Source organism: Gobio gobio (genome assembly GCF_949357685.1).
Source record: "Gobio gobio genome assembly, chromosome: 10".
Lineage (NCBI taxonomy): Eukaryota > Metazoa > Chordata > Actinopteri > Cypriniformes > Gobionidae > Gobio > Gobio gobio.
The window spans coordinates 36,447,295-36,465,418 of NC_137116.1; the positions used below are offsets into that span (position 1 = coordinate 36,447,295).

At 37.7% G+C, this 18,124-nt stretch overlaps 2 protein-coding genes across 4 annotated transcripts in view; both read right to left on the minus strand.

The window, feature by feature from the left end:
* Positions 1-431: 431 nt before the first annotated feature.
* On the minus strand, positions 432-14,112 carry adora2aa (adenosine A2a receptor a). Of its 2 annotated transcripts, none has more exons than XM_079826961.1 (4): positions 13,883-14,112; positions 7,235-7,347; positions 6,656-7,128; positions 432-2,045 (listed from the first exon to the last, which is right to left on the minus strand). In XM_079826961.1, exons 3-4 carry the CDS (start codon positions 6,988-6,990, stop codon positions 1,052-1,054), a joined length of 1,329 nt encoding a protein of 442 aa, XP_079683087.1. In that variant the 5' UTR covers positions 6,991-7,128; positions 7,235-7,347; positions 13,883-14,112; the 3' UTR covers positions 432-1,051. The 2 variants fall into 2 exon arrangements, with proteins under 2 accessions (XP_079683087.1, XP_079683088.1); XM_079826962.1 differs by having other exon boundaries at positions 849-2,045; positions 6,656-7,000.
* A 1,431-nt stretch (positions 14,113-15,543) lies between these two features.
* Positions 15,544-18,124, minus strand: part of specc1la (sperm antigen with calponin homology and coiled-coil domains 1-like a) — a 59,652-nt gene continuing 57,071 nt past the window's right edge. For both annotated transcript variants that reach the window (XM_079826963.1, XM_079826964.1), the window contains one exon: positions 15,544-16,901. In XM_079826963.1, coding sequence (XP_079683089.1) covers positions 16,812-16,901 — 90 coding nt within the window. In that variant the 3' untranslated portion in view covers positions 15,544-16,811. The remainder of the gene's footprint in view (positions 16,902-18,124) is intronic.

The following is an 18,124-nucleotide window of genomic DNA, read 5'->3' on the forward strand; positions in this document are numbered from 1 at the left end:
ACCTCATACTCATGACAGGAAAAGCGGAAGTGGTGCCGGCAACTGTGTCATAATAAAAGTCCCGCTGCTTGTTCTTGTTAATCTTATTAACAATCGCTCCCGCAGCCTTGCTCAGCTCCACAACACTCGGTCCTGCTCTGCTTCATGCTACAGTAACGTTAATAATTGCATCCATGAACATGAATCTCAGCATGCTACTTGCCTCACAGACATGAGAAATATGTGTTTAGAAAGCTTGAAATGTCTTTTAAACGAAACAATTCGAAATGAAAAGAAATAGGCTAGTTAAGCAATGCGCACTGTTCAAGCGAGCAGCTCATGACTGGCGTCTCAGAGTGGTCCTGCACGCTCCATCGCTGCATGTGCTGTGAGTTTAACACACATTTTTAGACTGACTTGTGCAACTTTGTACACATTTTCTTCAGTTTCTTAGTTGTAGTATTAGTTCTTACTTTGCCAAAAATATATATATTATTTCTGATTATGGCATAGCTTTCTGCCCACCCAGTTAGGCTAATAAAGTAAAGATAAAAAAACAAACAAATGCTTGATCAAGGGCCCGGCCCGAGGATAGTGCCGGGAAATATCGGCCCAGCCTGCGGGTCAGGTCGGGTCAAGTTCGGGCTCGGGCAGAGAATCTAAACACCCAATTCTGCGTCCTATCCTGATTCTTTTCCACCGGCTGTAAGGTGAAGACCACATGTCCAAAGATTCTGCGCTTGAACTTGGCGTCATCAAACTACACCTTTGAACAGGCGACCTCTAGTGGACGAAAAAGTTACATAGTGCACCTTTTTTGAAAATGATATCTGATATAAAGAACTGATATTAATAATTGATGCCCATTTCAGTCAGCCATGCCTTGCTCTTTAATTTTTCATTAAAATCATTACAATGTCAATCTGCACACACTCAGTTCTGAGCTGCAACTGGGTCCACGTCAATGTCCTTAAAGAAGCAAAAATATATTTTGTCTTTCATATTTTAGGCCATCGTTGTTTCAGAGCAGCAAATAAATAATTTGAATCCATCATTCAGACAACATTATTTATCAGGAAACCTCTGTGAGTTCAACGCAGTTGGCTGTTTGTAGGCACAAGGCTGATTTAATGTGAAGTGGTGAAGACAGATCCTTCCCATCCGTAATGTCTAATACAGGATGCTTCCTGCACGAAACGGCCTCATTATTCCCAGTGAGTGGCGACTCGGGATGCCTCAGTGCTGAATGTCTGTGGAAATTAGTAAGTTCCATAGGCCGGTTGTCTAATACGGAGTTTTCCGTGGTAGAAGGTCTGTTCGTGGAGCTGGGTTCGGCACTATCACAGCTGCTGGTGGTGCTGCTCTGCTCGGTGTAGAGGTCTCGCACCAGGCCGTTGACTTTAATCCGAAGCGAGCCTGCCATGCTCGTTCGGGCTGAGGTTCGGGTGCTCCCATTGCAAGAAAGAGGCTCCCGTCTGCCCAAGATGTGATAGCGCACTATCTTCCGGAAGGTGTATCTGAACTCGCGTATGCGGTAGGCGTAGATGAAAGGGTTCACGACCGAATTTGCATGCGAAAGGATTATAGCCAGGTACATGATAAGAACAGGTGGCCGGTCACACATCGGACAAAACAGAGTGAAACAGTTGATGATGTGCAGCGGCAGCCAGCACACAGCAAACAGGCCAACGATGATGGCCAGAGACTTGGCGGCATGGACCTCTTTCTGCAGGGTGGAGCGGGACTTGAGCTCGCACGGCATGGCCTTGGACTCGATGCATTTGAGTTGGTGGCGCGCAGCCATGAAGATCCGCAGGTAAATGGCCAGCATGAGAAGCAAAGGCAGCAGCACGCAGGCGAAGAAGTTGAAGTAAACCATGTAGTCCATGACCACCACCTCCTCGAACAAACACTCCATCAAGCCGGGCAGGCAGGAGTTGTTGACGGCCTTCTCTGAGCGGACTTTGTGCCAGCCTAGCATGGGCGTTAGACCGATGATAACCGAGAGAACCCAGCAGATCGCTATGATGCCTTTGGCACGCTGGCCGGTTACTAGGCTGTTGTATCTGAAAGAGAGAGAAAATCATGTTTTTCAAATTCCCAAGCCATAAATGTTTGTTCCAGATTGTCTAGACTGCACATCTAAAAGGTCCAAAGTACTAACAAAAGTAAGCAATGACAGCATGGCTGTAAACCTAGACACCTCTTAAAAACTGTTTACATCATGCTGGAATTATGTAATTGAGTTTCCCAAGAGAAAAAGCCTTTCGCAGCTTTCCGGAACTTTATATTTCATAATTCCAATTTAATTTTATTCATAATTTGTGATTTATTCTCATTATTATGATTATATCTCACCATTGATTTTTTTCTCTCCTCGTAATTGAGACGTGCCTCACAATCATGACTTTATATCTCAACTGTGAACTCACAATTTCGATATTCATTTCTCATAATGCCTAGCTCTCATAATTGCGACTTTATAATGCAAAACTGCGACTTGCATCTCAATTGTCACTTCATATCTCACAATGTAACTCTATTACTTATTTTAAACTTTATCTAAATGGTAATTGCATTTTAAATGCTACTTTCTTTCTTTTATATATTTTGCAATGGGATACATCTGTGAATGTAGAGCTGAAGATTTTTTGTCTGTCATCAACAGCAATATCACATAAAGATATATTTTTATCTTAGAAACTAATATTAATATAGTTCAAAGTAGAATCTCGTAATTATGGTAATTCCGACACAACGTGAACAGAGAATTAGAACAACCTTGAAGCAACCACAGTGCTAATGATCCTAGCATCCATTCACAGAATATCCAGCAAACTCTCCCATTGGATCAATTAAGAGGAAAGAATGTACTCAGAAATGTCAGTGTTTGGAACAGAAATCTATTTTCAGAGTCTTTTGTGGCAGTGTGGGAGAACAGCTGAGTTCCTTGGGCTCTATTTGTCTCATTCTCCAGATGTGAAAGTTCAGTGAGCCACATAGAGAAAACATCCCCGTCCCCCACCCAAAACCTGCTGACAGGACGTGGACACGCACGTGGTCTATCACACATCTCATTAAAACCATTCCATAAAAGAATAAGACACTATTATCCTAACATTTCCTTAATCTCATTTAGCATGTTCATTTCAGAATAGTGCTAATCGGCTCATTATGTGGTATAAAGAATTTAAGGGGAAAAAACTGGCATCTGATAAAAGACTGACTGGCAAAAAAAATAGAAGTGGATACTTGCTGAGTAAATCTGCACAAACTATTAGCAAAAACATTCCAGTTTAAATCAGATTTACGGGAGGTTATGAGTCGAAAATCAAGAATTTAGACCATGCCATGTTCTTAAATCATATTCACCCAAAAATAGCCAAGAATCTTATGTTTGCTGGAAAGACACAATGTGTCCTATCATGGAACCCCAAGTTTTTTTATATTAGTTATTTGGCCCCCAAGGCATGGCTTTCCCCGACAAACGGGAACAGTGCGTTCATTTACTGAAGACCATCTTAAACCTAGCCTGGCTCCGCCCTCCTACGTACTTCCGTTCAATTTTCATTTTCCTTCAGTACTCCGTCTGGGATTGCGGTACATCCTCTGGTTTTAACCGGTCCAATCAGCGAACGGGGAGTGGCTGAGAACGATGACATAGATGTCGTGCGCTAGTTTGAGATGACATACGTCACGACCAAACATTAGCAATTGGTTATGGCAGATCCAGAGTGGCTCTGGGCAGATCCAATAGCTTTAAACTTCAACAGAGTACCCGCCTTCAAGGAAGTTAAGGCTTGTCAATGGAGAGTGGCCTGACTCTCTGTACAAATGAAATGTACGAGAGTCTGGTAGAACCAGGCTATCTTAAACCAGCATGAATCTCCATACTGGTCCAGGCTGGTTTCCCTGCTGAAAAAGCATCTTAGCAGGCCAGTCCAAGTTGGTCTGCTGGTATTAGGTGGTCTCCCTGCCTGGTCAAGCTGTTTTTAGAGAGGTTTTGGTCACTTTTCAGCTAGACCATCTTAAACCAGCAAAGACAACGCAAGCCAGCAGGTTATTAGGGTTATGCTGGTCTAGTTGCTTTGATGTTCCAAAAAATGTTGGTCAACTAGAAAGTAGATTGCTGGTTAAGCTAGTTAACCCTAAAATGTATGAATGCTTCGCAAATCACTATTACATATTTGGGTCTTTAGCGACCCGGATCTATATCTAACAAGGATGGATCTCTAGCTGTCGCAATAGAATAAAACTGATATTTTTTAACAATTACAAAAGAATAAAATAAAGCATATTTTGTTACCTTTTGGAACTTGGAAGGGTTCAGTTTTAGCTATCATTTTCAACATCTTCAAAACCAATATTTTCACCAGATCCACCATCAAGAGACACTAATATTTGATTGCATACAGTACTTGCTCTGCAGTAAATTGCTGAGCCATTTCGAGTTTTGCTGATGACACTTTTTTTTTATGCATGTGCACATTATGAGTGAACATCGCGTCATCATTGTGTATCAGACATTAAAGGGTCACTTCAGTGATTTAGCATTAAGGTTTGTATCAGTAGAAACCCCGTAGTATATTTGAATTATGGTACTTTCCCCCCTAATATCCCCCTGAGACGAGAGAATTATGCACTTTATTTCTGGAAAAAATCCTCCGATGACGCAAATATTGTCATTGGATATCGCTCTCCTCAGATCTTACTTCACTCTCGTGCTGAATAAATATCTTTATTATATATAAATATCTTTATAATAACTTCTGCGGCGTTTGTGCCGTGACTTTCGTTCGGCTCACTCACACTTTATTGAAAATAAACGTTCAGTTTTTAATTGTAGTGTTTATTCTGCAACTGAATTATTGTATTATTATGAAGATCAAAACGACGTTGGGGGCGGTGTAGGGAGTGGCCTCGTAGGGCAGCGAAGCAAGTGCATTCTGGGAGTTGTCTTTCATCCACATGAGACAAAAATAAATGTTCTGTCTTTTCTCAGTCTAGAAGGCACCAAAAAAAAAAAAAAATTCACATTTCTACTACATAAATGACACAGTTTAAATACACATTCATCTTCCCAGCGCTGAAGTGCCCCTTTAAGGAATAAAGGTGAATTGCACTTATTGAGTCATCAGAGATTCAATTATTGTTGAGGAGAAAAATATAAACTAACATTATACATACCTCGGGATGCAAGGTTTTTTCTAAAAAATCATTAGAAAACATAGTCTTTTTTTCTTGCTATAATGTTGATAATGAATAAAGGTTGATGTCCTTTAAAAAGTGAATGACGGGGAGGGTAGTGAATGGGTAGATACGTGTGAGATATGGGTTAAAGGGTAAGTTCTCCCAAAAATTAAAATTCTGTCATTAATTACTCACCCTCATGTAAGACCTTTGTTCATCTTCGGAACACAAATAAATATATTTTTAATGGAATCGGAGAGAAATCTCTGACCCCTCCATAGACAGCAACCTAATTAACACTTTCAAGGCCCAGAAAATTTCGTCCATGTGATTACAGTGTTTCAACCTTATTTTTATGAAGTGACGAGAATACTTTTTGTGTGCAAAAAACAAACAAAAATAACTTCTTTATTCAACAATTTCTTCACGTCTGTGTCATACGTTGTTGACGTAGTAAATACAGTACAGCGCTTCCGAGTTACGTCAGAGCTACGCCAGCACGGCGGCTTCCCATTAGCCGATGCTGTTCACGTGAGCACCATGACGCATGCGTGTGATTCTGATGCAGGAGCTGACCAACGTAAACTGTGTAGGAGACTGACACAGACGTGAAGAAATTGTTGAATAAAGTCGTTATTTTTTATTTTTTTTGCGCAAAAAAAGTATTTGCGTCACTTCGTAAAATTAAGGTTGAACCACTGGCGTCACATGGACGATTTTAACAATGTCTTTCCTATCTTTCTGGACCTTGAAAGTGTTCATTACATTGCTGTCTATGGAGGGTTCAGAGAGCTCTCGGATTTCATCAAAAATATCTTAATTTGTGTTCTGAAGATGAACGAAGGTCTTATGGGTTGGGAACGACATGATTTTCATTTTTGGGTGAGGGACATTTAAACCATTTGCTGGTTGGTAGATAACTGGTAGAAAACTGTTTCTCTTGAAGGACAAAATGATTTAACATTGGTGGCATGAAACATATGGTTTGCAAAATGTAATTAAAGGGATAGTTCACCCAAAATGAAAATTAGCCCATGATTTACTCACCCTCAAGTCATCCTAGGTGTATATGACATTCTTCTTTCAGATGAATAAAATCTGAGTTATATTTAAAAAGTCCTGGCTAATCCAAGTATTATAATGGCAGTAATAGTTGCTCTATTTTTGAAGTCCATAAAAAATGCATCTGTCGGTCAAATAACGTGCTCCACGCGGCGCGTGGATATTTTTCTTACACAAACGCATCGGTTCGCTTCAGAAGGCCTTTATTAACACCCCAGAGCCGATATAACTCAGATTTTATTCGTCTGAAAGAAGAATGTCATATACACCTAAGATGACTTGAGGGTGAGTAAATCATGGGCAAATTTTCATTTTTGGGTGAACTATCCCTTTAACAGATCTAGCTGACAATGGGAATAAAAAAAACAACAACCCCCTTGAAGTATGATAAATGTACAAACATGAACGTTCTTGAAAGACTCACCTTAGCGGGATCTTGATGGCTATGTAGCGGTCAATGGCGATGGCCAGAAGACTAAATATGGAGCTCTGGGTCAGCACTAGGACGAAGCAGGCGATGAACAGACAACCGTAGAAATTGGAACAGAAACCAGTGCTGATCAAGATGGAGAAGGGGATGGCCAGCACACCCACTGCGATGTCCGCCACGGCCAGTGAAACAACAAAGAAGTTGGTGATGCTCTGGAGGTTGCTGTTGAGGCCCACTGCCCAGCAGACCAACACGTTGCCCAGGATCGAGAGCAGGGCAATCACCAGCTCCAGAATCATGTACAACACGTCAAAGTCATCGTTCAGCATGATGAGGTCGCTGGGGAGAAAGGACGATGCCTCGCCTCAATGTCCATATCTGCAGCTCAAGGCAACAGCCAACCAGAAGACTGAGATGTCTTTAGAAGAATAATCGAATGTTGCGTCTTTTTGCAGACTGTTGAATCGCTAATTCAAAATGAGCAATAAAAACTATTACTATCAAGTATTTATATTTCTTTAATTTCACCTCAGATCTTCCAAAAAGATTTGGTATTAAATAAATAAAACTTACAAAAAAATAGTTTAAAATCCATTATGATCCAATGTCATGATGTTGGACGTGATGGTCCGTTCCATGTGTTGCTTGCCCTTCTTTCTATAACATTTATTATTCCACTGCATTCCCTGGAGAAAGAAGAAATGAAATGATGTCATCAACAGGTAAACAAGGCTCTGAAGAGAAGAATTGGACAAAAACAGATAAAAGTAAGAATTTTAGACTTGTAATTGAGAAATGCCTCATGCTCTATGAAATATTGCTAATTGTGATGCATTTCATCATACGGTGAATATATAAATACGGCCATATATAATCTGACCAAAAAAAAAGAGATTAGTTAATCATTTTAACAGTAAATTGTTGTTGAGTGTAGAGCAGCAGCACATTGTGTGATATATATTCAGATAATATCATCCATTTCTTAAAGACTAACAAAGGAATTATGGATTACTGATTAATTATGGACAATTTATCAGGATTAACTAATAACAGCAGACTATTGAGCTTTTCCAGAGTCAAGAAATGGCAAGCGAACACCTTGCAAGATTAAAGCGGTCATGAATTGAGAAATCAACTTTCCCTTAAGCTTTTGATATATAAAAGGTCATGGTAATATAAGAATAAGTTTCAGAGCTAAAAACTTCCTTGCTAGTCAAAGAAAAGCTTTTATAGACACCAGGCCCAGCAAAAGATCGATCTCAGAATGTGCCCGGCTGTGACGTCATCGTGTGGTGAAGCACCGCCTCTGCAGAAGAAGATCAACGCCTACTTCATCTCTGCCTGTTTAGCCCCTCCCACCAATTCTCGCATGTAACATAGGCCTAGTGTTAAACCATCAAGCTACAAAGCAATAAACGTGCCATCGAGGATTACAAAATATTGTGCAGTGATTGGGTTCAACAGTACTGCAACATGTAAGTAACTGTGTTCATACTAATGCCTGATCTGAAATATGATGATTCATGTAGTCAGATGTTCTTTGTCTGTGTGTCAGTAAATCAGACCAGTGACTAAACATCAACTTGAGTTGTTTCTCTTAGTAGGATGAAAATAATCTGTTATTTAACAGTGATTAGATTCTATAAAGAAAATGATCAAAGAAAGCTCCCTTTGCAATCGTTTGAGCAGCGCGCGTTTATCAGTTTATCAGTGACTCCCGTTTTATTCAACAAATCTCTTAACCAGGGTTGCCAACTCTCACGCATTTGGCGTGATACACACGCTCTCAGGCTCTGTCTCACTGTCTCACTCTGCCCAACTTAATCTCACGCCAAATTGCCAAACCTGCTTTTGATATTAAACAAAGTCTAAGCTTTAAAAAAAAATTTTTTAAGTTTTAATGCAAAATTCAAACAATAAATATTGTTTTGGCGCACTTAATGAAGCATACAGTTAAAGCCAGAGGCGTTGAAAAACAGAGTTGAAACATGCTTTCATCTCGCGGCGCCGCACACGGTCACATGGTTCATGGAGCTCTCAATACTTCTAGCGCTGTGTCAATGCATTTGAATGGCTTAAGCAGATACACAACAGCTTCACTATACAGGTATTTCCAGCAAGTTTTGGCAAACAGAACAGCATAGTGTGCATTGATTATTACGTCAACCATATTTACAGGATTTTTTTATTATGGAGATACAACATCATTAAAATTAATGTTAATGTTTTTCTTTAGCCCTCCGGTTTTCCTTACTAATTGGTCACACTCATACTCATTGATGGTCGAATGTGACCATACACCTTAACTATTTTTCAATTAAATAAATGTTCTATATTTTAGTTCAATAATATTTATTGAATATTTTGAGATGATCTTTTGGTACTAAATACTATTTGTGCAATAATTATTGTCAATTAATGACCACTTAAAATATGTTTCTTCTAATATTTGTATTATTATATTACAATTAGTGTAGTAATTAAGGTTAAAATAGAGAATTCCAATTCAAAGAGGCAAATTAGAGTTATTTTGTTATTTGTAATGCCATTATCCTCCAGGTGCCTGTATGGCTCTTTAATAAATATACATGTATCTAATCTAGTTGCTCAAAAAAGTATTGGAGATATTTCTTTTTAGGTTTTGCATTTTAATAAATATTTAGATATGATCAAACACTAGATTTCTTTAAATGTGACATTTTAAAACGTTAATAACTTACATCCTAATATTTTTTATGATACTTATAGAAGCATACACAAGTGAATATTAATGAATGCGAGCACATATAATTTAACCCAAGAAACGTTTAAAATAGTGCTAAGGCAAACTTGTTTTTCCTTATATGTACAGTAGGCTATATACATATGAATTGATACTGAATCAAGATCGAAATCGATATTTGTGCCAATCAAAATCTCACTCCAACCTGAACTTAAAAGTTGTCTTAACTATATCACGTTTGCACTGTTAGTTAAGATGAAAGCATTCGTTAGTGTACAGAAACTGAGTTGCAATGATGAGATCACTGCATTCATGCGCTCAGCATGTGTGTGATCGGCTACAATGATCATCACTTAAGATCATGCCACGATCTTAATATAATGCCATAGATCTAAATGTAATGTAACACTTTTCACGATTAGTTAACCATGAGAGCTTTAATTGTAAAACACACTAAAAGAGAGAGTAATACTATAGCCAATCACAGCAGTGGGTGTTTACACTGAAGTCTCCCAGCCAGGGGCGTAAATTTCATCTAACAGTTGGGGGGGACAATAAACATGAAATTTCTCAAGAGCAAATTTTGAAGGGGACACAAATAATACAGCCAAAATCGTTTCTTATAAGGATATGTGTACCACAAAAAACAAAAAACATTTCGTACTTAGGCTACTTGGCGTTTTGGTGCACTGAAAAATGATGTAATGTCCATTTTTCTTTTCTCTTTCATTTTATCTGACCAACAACACAAAGTGATAGTTGTTTAAATACGATTAAGGTTCACCACGCAGTCATATTATAAATATTAAATTATCTTGCGTCCTCCACAAAGTATTTGATACTATGATATTCAGATCTTTAGATATTCAACTGCAGCAAGCCCTCTGATCTGCCACTTCATATTGAGCAAAACCTTTAGGTTTAGAATGAGCGCCAATTCGGGGGCGGGTTGCTTGTATTTTGGGTTCATTAGCCAATTATTCGTAATGAAAAACACAACTACAAAACAGTACAATGACACACTCCCTTAAATAGGCGCTTTTACATTTCGCTTTGAAACCAAATCTTCCGCAATCATCTTGTCTGTCAGCTGTTTGCCCGTTCGGCTCGTGCTGTATTGAGCAGAAACGTTCAGTTTGTAATAGTTGTGTCAAATGATTTTATTACTATAAAAATTAAAACGATGGTGGCCCGGGGCAGTTCCGCAGTGGGCAAGTGATGTTAACAGTGTTTTGCCTAATCTGTATTAAAGAGAAAATAATCACTTCATCTGATGTTTAAAGTGAATAAAACAGCTTACTGGAGTTTCACAACTGCTGTCTGAAGAGCTTTGTTATCTCCCCAAACTTGTGTGGTACTTTATCTACGGTCTATGGGTAACGTTAGTTGAGGTGCGCGGTGGATCAAACCACTGTGGGGCAAGGGGGGAGGGGGGACTCAAAATGTTTCTAAACTTAAAACGCATTTTTTTTGTCCTGTTTGCGTTTGTATTGTTTTACTACTTACACATTTATTTTAAGTATATTTCATTATATTATTTACAATACTCAGCATGGTTTTCAGGGGGGGACAGCCCTCAGATTGGGGGGGTCCTGTCCCCCCCGTCCCCCCCGCGATTTACGCCCCTGCTCCCAGCGGACACGCCCATTAAAACGGAGCGTTCAGAGCAGAAGGCTAAAATCAGGGTAGGAAAAATGCCTTTTATTTATAAATTATGACAATTTTTGATGTAAAAAGCATTATAACATTATAAGTGCACCCCAGGAAACATCATAAAACAATAAAAAAAAAACGCAGTTCATGACCCCTTTAAGAATCATTTGAACACAAAATAATCTTGATTTTCTTTTTCTTTATCTCAGACTTAACATTTACAAGACACTCCAGCACTGATAGCCAGAAGCTTTCCTTTTGTTTTAGTGTTTATGAGAAGTCCTTAACAGAGTCTGAGCTATTTACCCCAAAGTCTTTCCCACACTGCCGCAGAAACGCTCCCTGAGGTTACTCACCTCTGAAATACATGAGAAAACAGCTGCTCTGCTACATTTACTGCTGTTTTCAAATATACACTACAAACATTTAAAACTCAAACTTAATAATATTTTAATACTTTTTTAAATAGCATTTACAAATATGACAAATCTCGTTTATTTTTGGATGTATTCAATTCAACAAGTCAATTTTGTGAATTTTTAGGACTACACTATAGACGACCTTAAAGCTGATATACATGGACTAATATTTGCAACACAATGTCTCATAACATCCTGAGAGTGTTTCGATCACAGCTTAATTTCGTAAAACAAGATTCTGTCTGGAAAAGAAGAGCAAGAATGAAAAGAATGTGAATAGGCAACTGAAAGTGGGGGAGGTGAAAATGTAACAGGTGAGAAAAGATAATAAACAAGAAGATCCTGACGCCCAGCCTCAGAGCCATTGATGTGCATCTGTGAGAGGCTGACAATGGGACAACAGAGAAACGGGTCTCCACAACATCGAAATGAACCCTTTGATCAGCTTCCCTAAGAAGTCTTTTGGATTCAGTGCTTTGTGTTAACAAGAAGACAATGTTTAAGCTATACTAGACAGATTGTGGGCCACAACCTGTGCCAACACCAGACTCAACAGTGGACCCTTGTGGATGGATGACGGGAAAGATCTTAGTCTACATACCAATAAAGTATTGTATCATATATCATGAATCCAAATCCAAAATATCAGGGTTTGATTTCAATCCAATTCAAACATTTCAGATGAAACCCGCAAGACCGTCTCAGAACAACCAGATGTACTTTCAGCTGAGTGTAAATGTGGGTTTTATAGCCGTTTTACTCTTCTTTTACCTCAGCTGATTGATAGGATCATAAAAGGAAAAATGATCATAAAATGCTCCATTTCTCAGTTGAAAATCTGTTTTGATACTTACATCCAATGATTTATTTGCTGTTATGAAGTGAAAGGAAAAATGTGGGTCAAGTAAGATTTCAATTCAATTTGTTTCAATACATCGAAAACATGCTAAAATCACGACACTAACCCATAAAGAAAAGCTGCTATTTCCCTTCCAGTTCTCCAGTATTAACAAGCCACCTAAGGAATATTAGTATTCAGTAGAAATAAAAAGTACATTTTAAGAAAATCATGAATCTGAATCCATTTGGCTGAACCACTCGTTCCTAAAACATCTACGTGTCTATGTGTGTGTTTATATTTGAAAACAGCAATAAATGTAATACAGCAGCTGTTTTCTCATGTATTTCATATATATCTCTATATCTACATGTGTATGTGCGTGTGTCTGTGTGTACTAAAAATCCTCAGATCTACACTATACAGAAAAACCTTTATACAAATGATGGCGATGGTATGCATTTCAGTATTACTAACAAAAATCCATTAGGCAATTTCATTAATTGCTTATTTTGTAGCAATTAGAAACTATACAAAAGCTACTAGCATCTATTCCAGGTTTACTAGTATATATTTATTAGATACTAATAGCCTACTATGAGACACCAGTATTCAGTATCTATACCAGTTGATATTGGTAACACAAGAAACAGTAAATGTATAAAATAACAATAACATAATAACAGAGTGCTGAATCAACAGAACATTTTGGCGTTGGGCACTATGGGTGTTAATTTTTGGACGGTTTTGCTGTGTACTTTACAGTTCAATTACAATAGATAAGTCTACTAGTAACAACTGGAATAAATAGAAGTGTGTATACACTGTAAAAAAATAAATAATAAAAATAAAACAAAGATGTATCTGGAGTAGGCCTACATTCAGTACATTGTACAAGAAAATTAAATTTCATTTTTTTCTGCTTCCAAATTTCACGTTTAATTAAATGTTACTTGCCGTTTCCGTGTAATTGTTAATTTACTAGCAAATTCTGAGTGAAAATTTTGTTCAGTAGGGGAGTAAACCAGGTATTTGTGTCTAAAGAAGGTACCTACTAGTAAATTTGAAATAGATATACGAGTAACCAGTAGTAGTGATTGTATAATATTAGTCACAAGCATTTAAAGAATATTTAGTGGTCAAACTGAAAAAGATGCTAATTCCTACTGGAATACATACTAACAAAAGTTAACAGTAGCCTACGTACTACCAACAAAATACATAATGGTTATAAATTTAAGGGGAAAATGATAAACGTTTTGCCATACGGTTTCACCTGAAACACAATTCAGTTGTATATTAATCGTTTTCTTCTCACTTAATTAGTTTTGAATTAACGTTAGTAGCATTTTTTTGTAAACGGCAGAGCTGTAACTAGGGTTGTTCCTGTATTAGCTATATTTGGGTTGAGACTAAAATATTTTGAAGCCTGCAGAACAGGACACAACATGATTTTTTAACTATTAGAAACAATTTCACTAGAATCATTCACCTCAATATTAAAAATGCAATCAAGCTGTGCACGAATTATTGAATTCAAATTTGTAAACGAAATCATTTGAAACTCCGCGTTCTTGGTTTCAACTTACCATCAGAGTTGATAACTCCTGGAAGGACTGAATAAGAACAACAACAAAAAACAAGCCGGACAAACCATAAACAAAATATAAAAAGGCAACTCTCCGAAAAACAGATATAAAAGCTTGGAGTCCTCAGTGGTTCATGATTCGTTACGAATCTGTCTGCGCGTTCCGGCGTCAGCTGTGTGATCCGGTACAGTCGGGACTCGGGAGTCGCGCGCCCTCACCACACCAGCACTGAGAGATGACAGACTAGGAACCCTACGAGAGCATGTGCTTGACCAATCCGGAGCCAGAGGCATTTCCACACACTGGACGAGTGTTTGGATACTGATACCGCTCCTTCCGGTGATAAAGTATCAGTGAAACAACTGAACTGCGAGTGACAGAAAGGAAACTTAAAAGGCAGTATTCAAATTGGTAACTCTTTTGTATTGACCATTTAATAGGTTTTTTTTTTTTTAGATTTACCAATAATTTAAATGAAAATCGGTAAAATTTACTTTCCTCTCCATGACAACTTGAGAGCAACATATTTAGGTCAAAGCAGGCCAATTAATGGGTCTCATTCAGGACAAAATGCAACATTTTCCCCCATGTAATGACTGACGTCATGTCTAATATTAGAAATGCACTAATCATGCTGCACAACACCCATCCTTTACAACAATAAAGAACAAAAAATAAGCTCATAAACACCCATCATCTCCTTTCCTCAGACCTTTTGTCGCTTTGTAAAATGACCTGTTAAATGTGTTTAGAGATTAGAAAAGCCCACAGTGCATTACAATGTTACTTGAATGGCCAGTCCGGAAAGGAAATGAAAGCTAATTTTTGTTGTTCACCGATTCTTTATAAAGACCAATTAATCTATCTCTGAAAACGAAAGCCAAAAAGGGATTGTAAGTACTCATGAGAATTAAATATCTAGCTAAACTAAATGAACTAAATCATAAACATTTACACACCACAATGAATTCATTCAGGGGAAACAGCATATTGATTGCTCTTCACATTTATTTATAAAAAGGAAAACATTCACCCTTTTTTTTTTAATTAAGACAATGCTCTCATAATGATAAAAAAAAACCTAAACAAATGGCAGCAAAAGAGTTCAGCATTCAAGAACAGAAAATAAACTGGCATAAAGTAACAATCTAAAAGGCAACCGAGCTGAAGAAGCCTTCTTCTGTATTACATTCATATTAATGTGATGGAGGCTGGACGACACACTGAATGCAGGTCCATCTCAACATGCCTCTTTTTTTAGTAAATCAAGGTGATATGAGGCTCCTGAACAAAACATTTGGTCAGGTTCAAACAAAGATCAATCAGTCATTTTGTTCCCTAATGAATACGTGATGATGGTCCAAAGGTGAAGTACAGAAACTTAAAAATGCCTAAACTGTAACGTAGTTTGGAATTAATCTTAAACGCTTACCAGATTAACTGCAGATTTGTCTTTCTCTCACATGTTTGAGAGCTAAAAATAAACTGCTTCGTTACACACACACACACACACACACACACTGGAATTTCAATAGGCATTATTTCAAACAATTTGAAATGCTCCGCAGGAATGGAAAAATTAAATACTTATTAAAAGAATCAAAGCATTTAGAAAATAAAAGACATAGCTCACATTTTTGAACGCACTCGTGAAAAATTCCTGGTATCATTATTGTTTTTATTTTAATGTCTTGTATTACCTATAAAGTGTAATTTGCAGACAGGTGGGAAATGTCAAAGTCTTTCATACTCGTGAAAAGAGAGTGATGCCTGAATTCAGCACAGCTGGAAAACAGGATATATGTGACCATTATGATTTTTCTCACTCGCTCGTATATCAATTCTATTCATCCATATTAATGCACTGGAATGTAGCTTCATTTACATCTTCAATTAGTGCATGTAAGATGATTTTTGTGCTTTGCAAACTATAAAATGTGCGGGTATTGGTGCGCATAACATATGAATCACCTATTGATTATTCGTCGTGATAAATATCGATAAGACTTTCTTATCCTGAGAAAGAACATACCATTTGATTAGTACTGTTAGCTTAACTGCATCACAAACAAAAAGACATTGTGACAGATTTCATTTTTGGTATACTATTTCAGACTAATACACTGGACAGTACATGCACGTGTGCTGCAAATCTCTTATAGCATTTCCTACAGTATCTTACTGTTGGTGAGCAGCACTAATGTCATATGAAATGGCTCAAACGGTTACATAAGCTTATTGCTGACCTCCCTATTTACAATGTAGTATTTCAAGCCAAGTTCGGTCACAGTTGTAACATAAAGGCGCCCACGATGAGAGTTCAAAAGAATCCTGTAAAAAGTTAAACCACTGACTGTGTGCACTAGTGAATAACTCCTATTAGTGTTCAATTCTCCTCTACTGAAGTGCTTCTCCAATGAAGAGTTTCAATTAGGCACGGCTTTGAGCAATCCGCAAGTCTCGCTCTTTTAAAACAAGGTAATTGTTGCACGTTGTGAATTAAGGTGAAGAACTTGCTCCAAATGCCTGTCTGGATACAAGAACTCGGGGTGGCAAAAAGGCACGGGGTCGCAAGCGGGTCCTCGATGTTCCTCATTTCAAATCCACAGGCTCAGATTGTCCACACCAAGAATTAGTAACTAGATGTGAAGCCTGTAGTGTGTCAGGGTCTCCCGACAGCGAGTTGAAGCACTATTGCCAAGGCAAACTGATTCTGCTTTAGGAGCTGAGTTCCACTGTAGAGGAAATCCTTGATATTAATCAATGCGTCACACCATATCAGCATATGCCAATACATTTGTCCTTGTGATCGGTGTGATATGACTTTGTGCTAGGGTTAGGCCAAGATGATACAGCGGGGTGTTGCACGTAGGTTATTTGCTGAAAATGTGTTGCATTGGTGTGACAATTTTAAAAAAGGACATTGTACTCAGGTCTCAAAATACTTGTAGATAGCGGTGACGTAAGTCATAACACTCTGCCAGTCCGGTCTTTCTGTATGGACCATGTCATTGATGTCCTAAAAGAAAGAGAGAGAGAGAGAGAGAGAGAGAGAGAGAGAGAGAGAGAGAGAGAGAGAGAGAGAATGTGAGTGAAAATTAAAGTGTATTTGAGAAAAGCCACATTATATCACTTATTTCCTCATTTCAGCAGGAAGAAATCAGTGAGACCCCATGAAGTTTCTATGACTTTTATGATTTAAAAAAAACTATCTTTTTAAACTATTACACGTATTACTAGTGGCCAAATGTCTCTAATAATAAAATTAAAAAAACAATGTAGTTGTGGAAAGCAGGGCAGGGCGGGACTGAGAGCCGTGGGAACGGAGCGAGTGCTAGCGAGCATCACCTGCATGACACCTGCCTGTTCTTGAGTCTCACGGAAGAGCTCCGGTAGGATAAAAGGAGGAGTGATGAGACAGTGCAAGACGAGAGAGGACCAGGCCTGGACTACTTAAGTTGCTGTCAAGCGATTACATTTTTTAATTAAAAAATCACAAATTTTTCAGTAATTAATCGCGATTAAAGACATCAGAGTTTTTCACATTTTTTATATGTAATAATTTCACAGTTACTCTCCAAATTAATGAAGAAAAAAACTTAAAGACAGTATATTTTAAATATTTGTTTTAATGACATCTTTTTATGAATGAAAAGTATCTGATTCTAATACTGCTAATGATGTCTCTATGAAATAGATTTTTTTTATTAAACAATAAATGATAGACATTCAAAGCTATATCAATTTAAACATTTTATAGGCTTTTAAAAAATTACATTGAATTTAAGTGAACTTAAAACAATCTTCACAAAAACCCATTATAATAAATGTCATATTTACCTGTCTGGCCTTCATATATTCTTTATACAGAAATTGAATAAAGTTATCAAACATTTAACAGTCTTAACTGCATAAATTATAAATTAAATATAGATTAATCCTTATTAAAGCAACATTTTTCTCTGTTGCCTTTTTCTTTGATTAACATTAATGGCAGACATCACAGCAACTGGTTTATTAGGCTGCTGTCACTTTAAGATGCCACTGCCGAACATGATGCGGATCTGACACGCATCTAATTTTCTCACAACTCTAACACAAAAGAGCAGTCTTAAATTAGTTAAATAACGCATTAAATTAACTTATTATTTGTTCAAGCTCGATTCTGGCGCGCGAAAGAGAACTCGATTGTGGCGTGCGAAAGAGAACTCAATTCTGGTGCGTGAAAGAGAACTCAATTCT

Excerpts from the sequence above, each read along its gene's own strand:
- adora2aa (XM_079826961.1), bottom strand. The coding sequence starts at position 6,990 with ATGCTGAACGATGACTTTGACGTGTTGTACATGATTCTGGAGCTGGTG. Across the intron at positions 2,046-6,655 it reads GCCATCAAGATCCCGCTAAG|ATACAACAGCCTAGTAACCG; the intron begins GTGAGTCTTTCA and ends TCTCTCTTTCAG.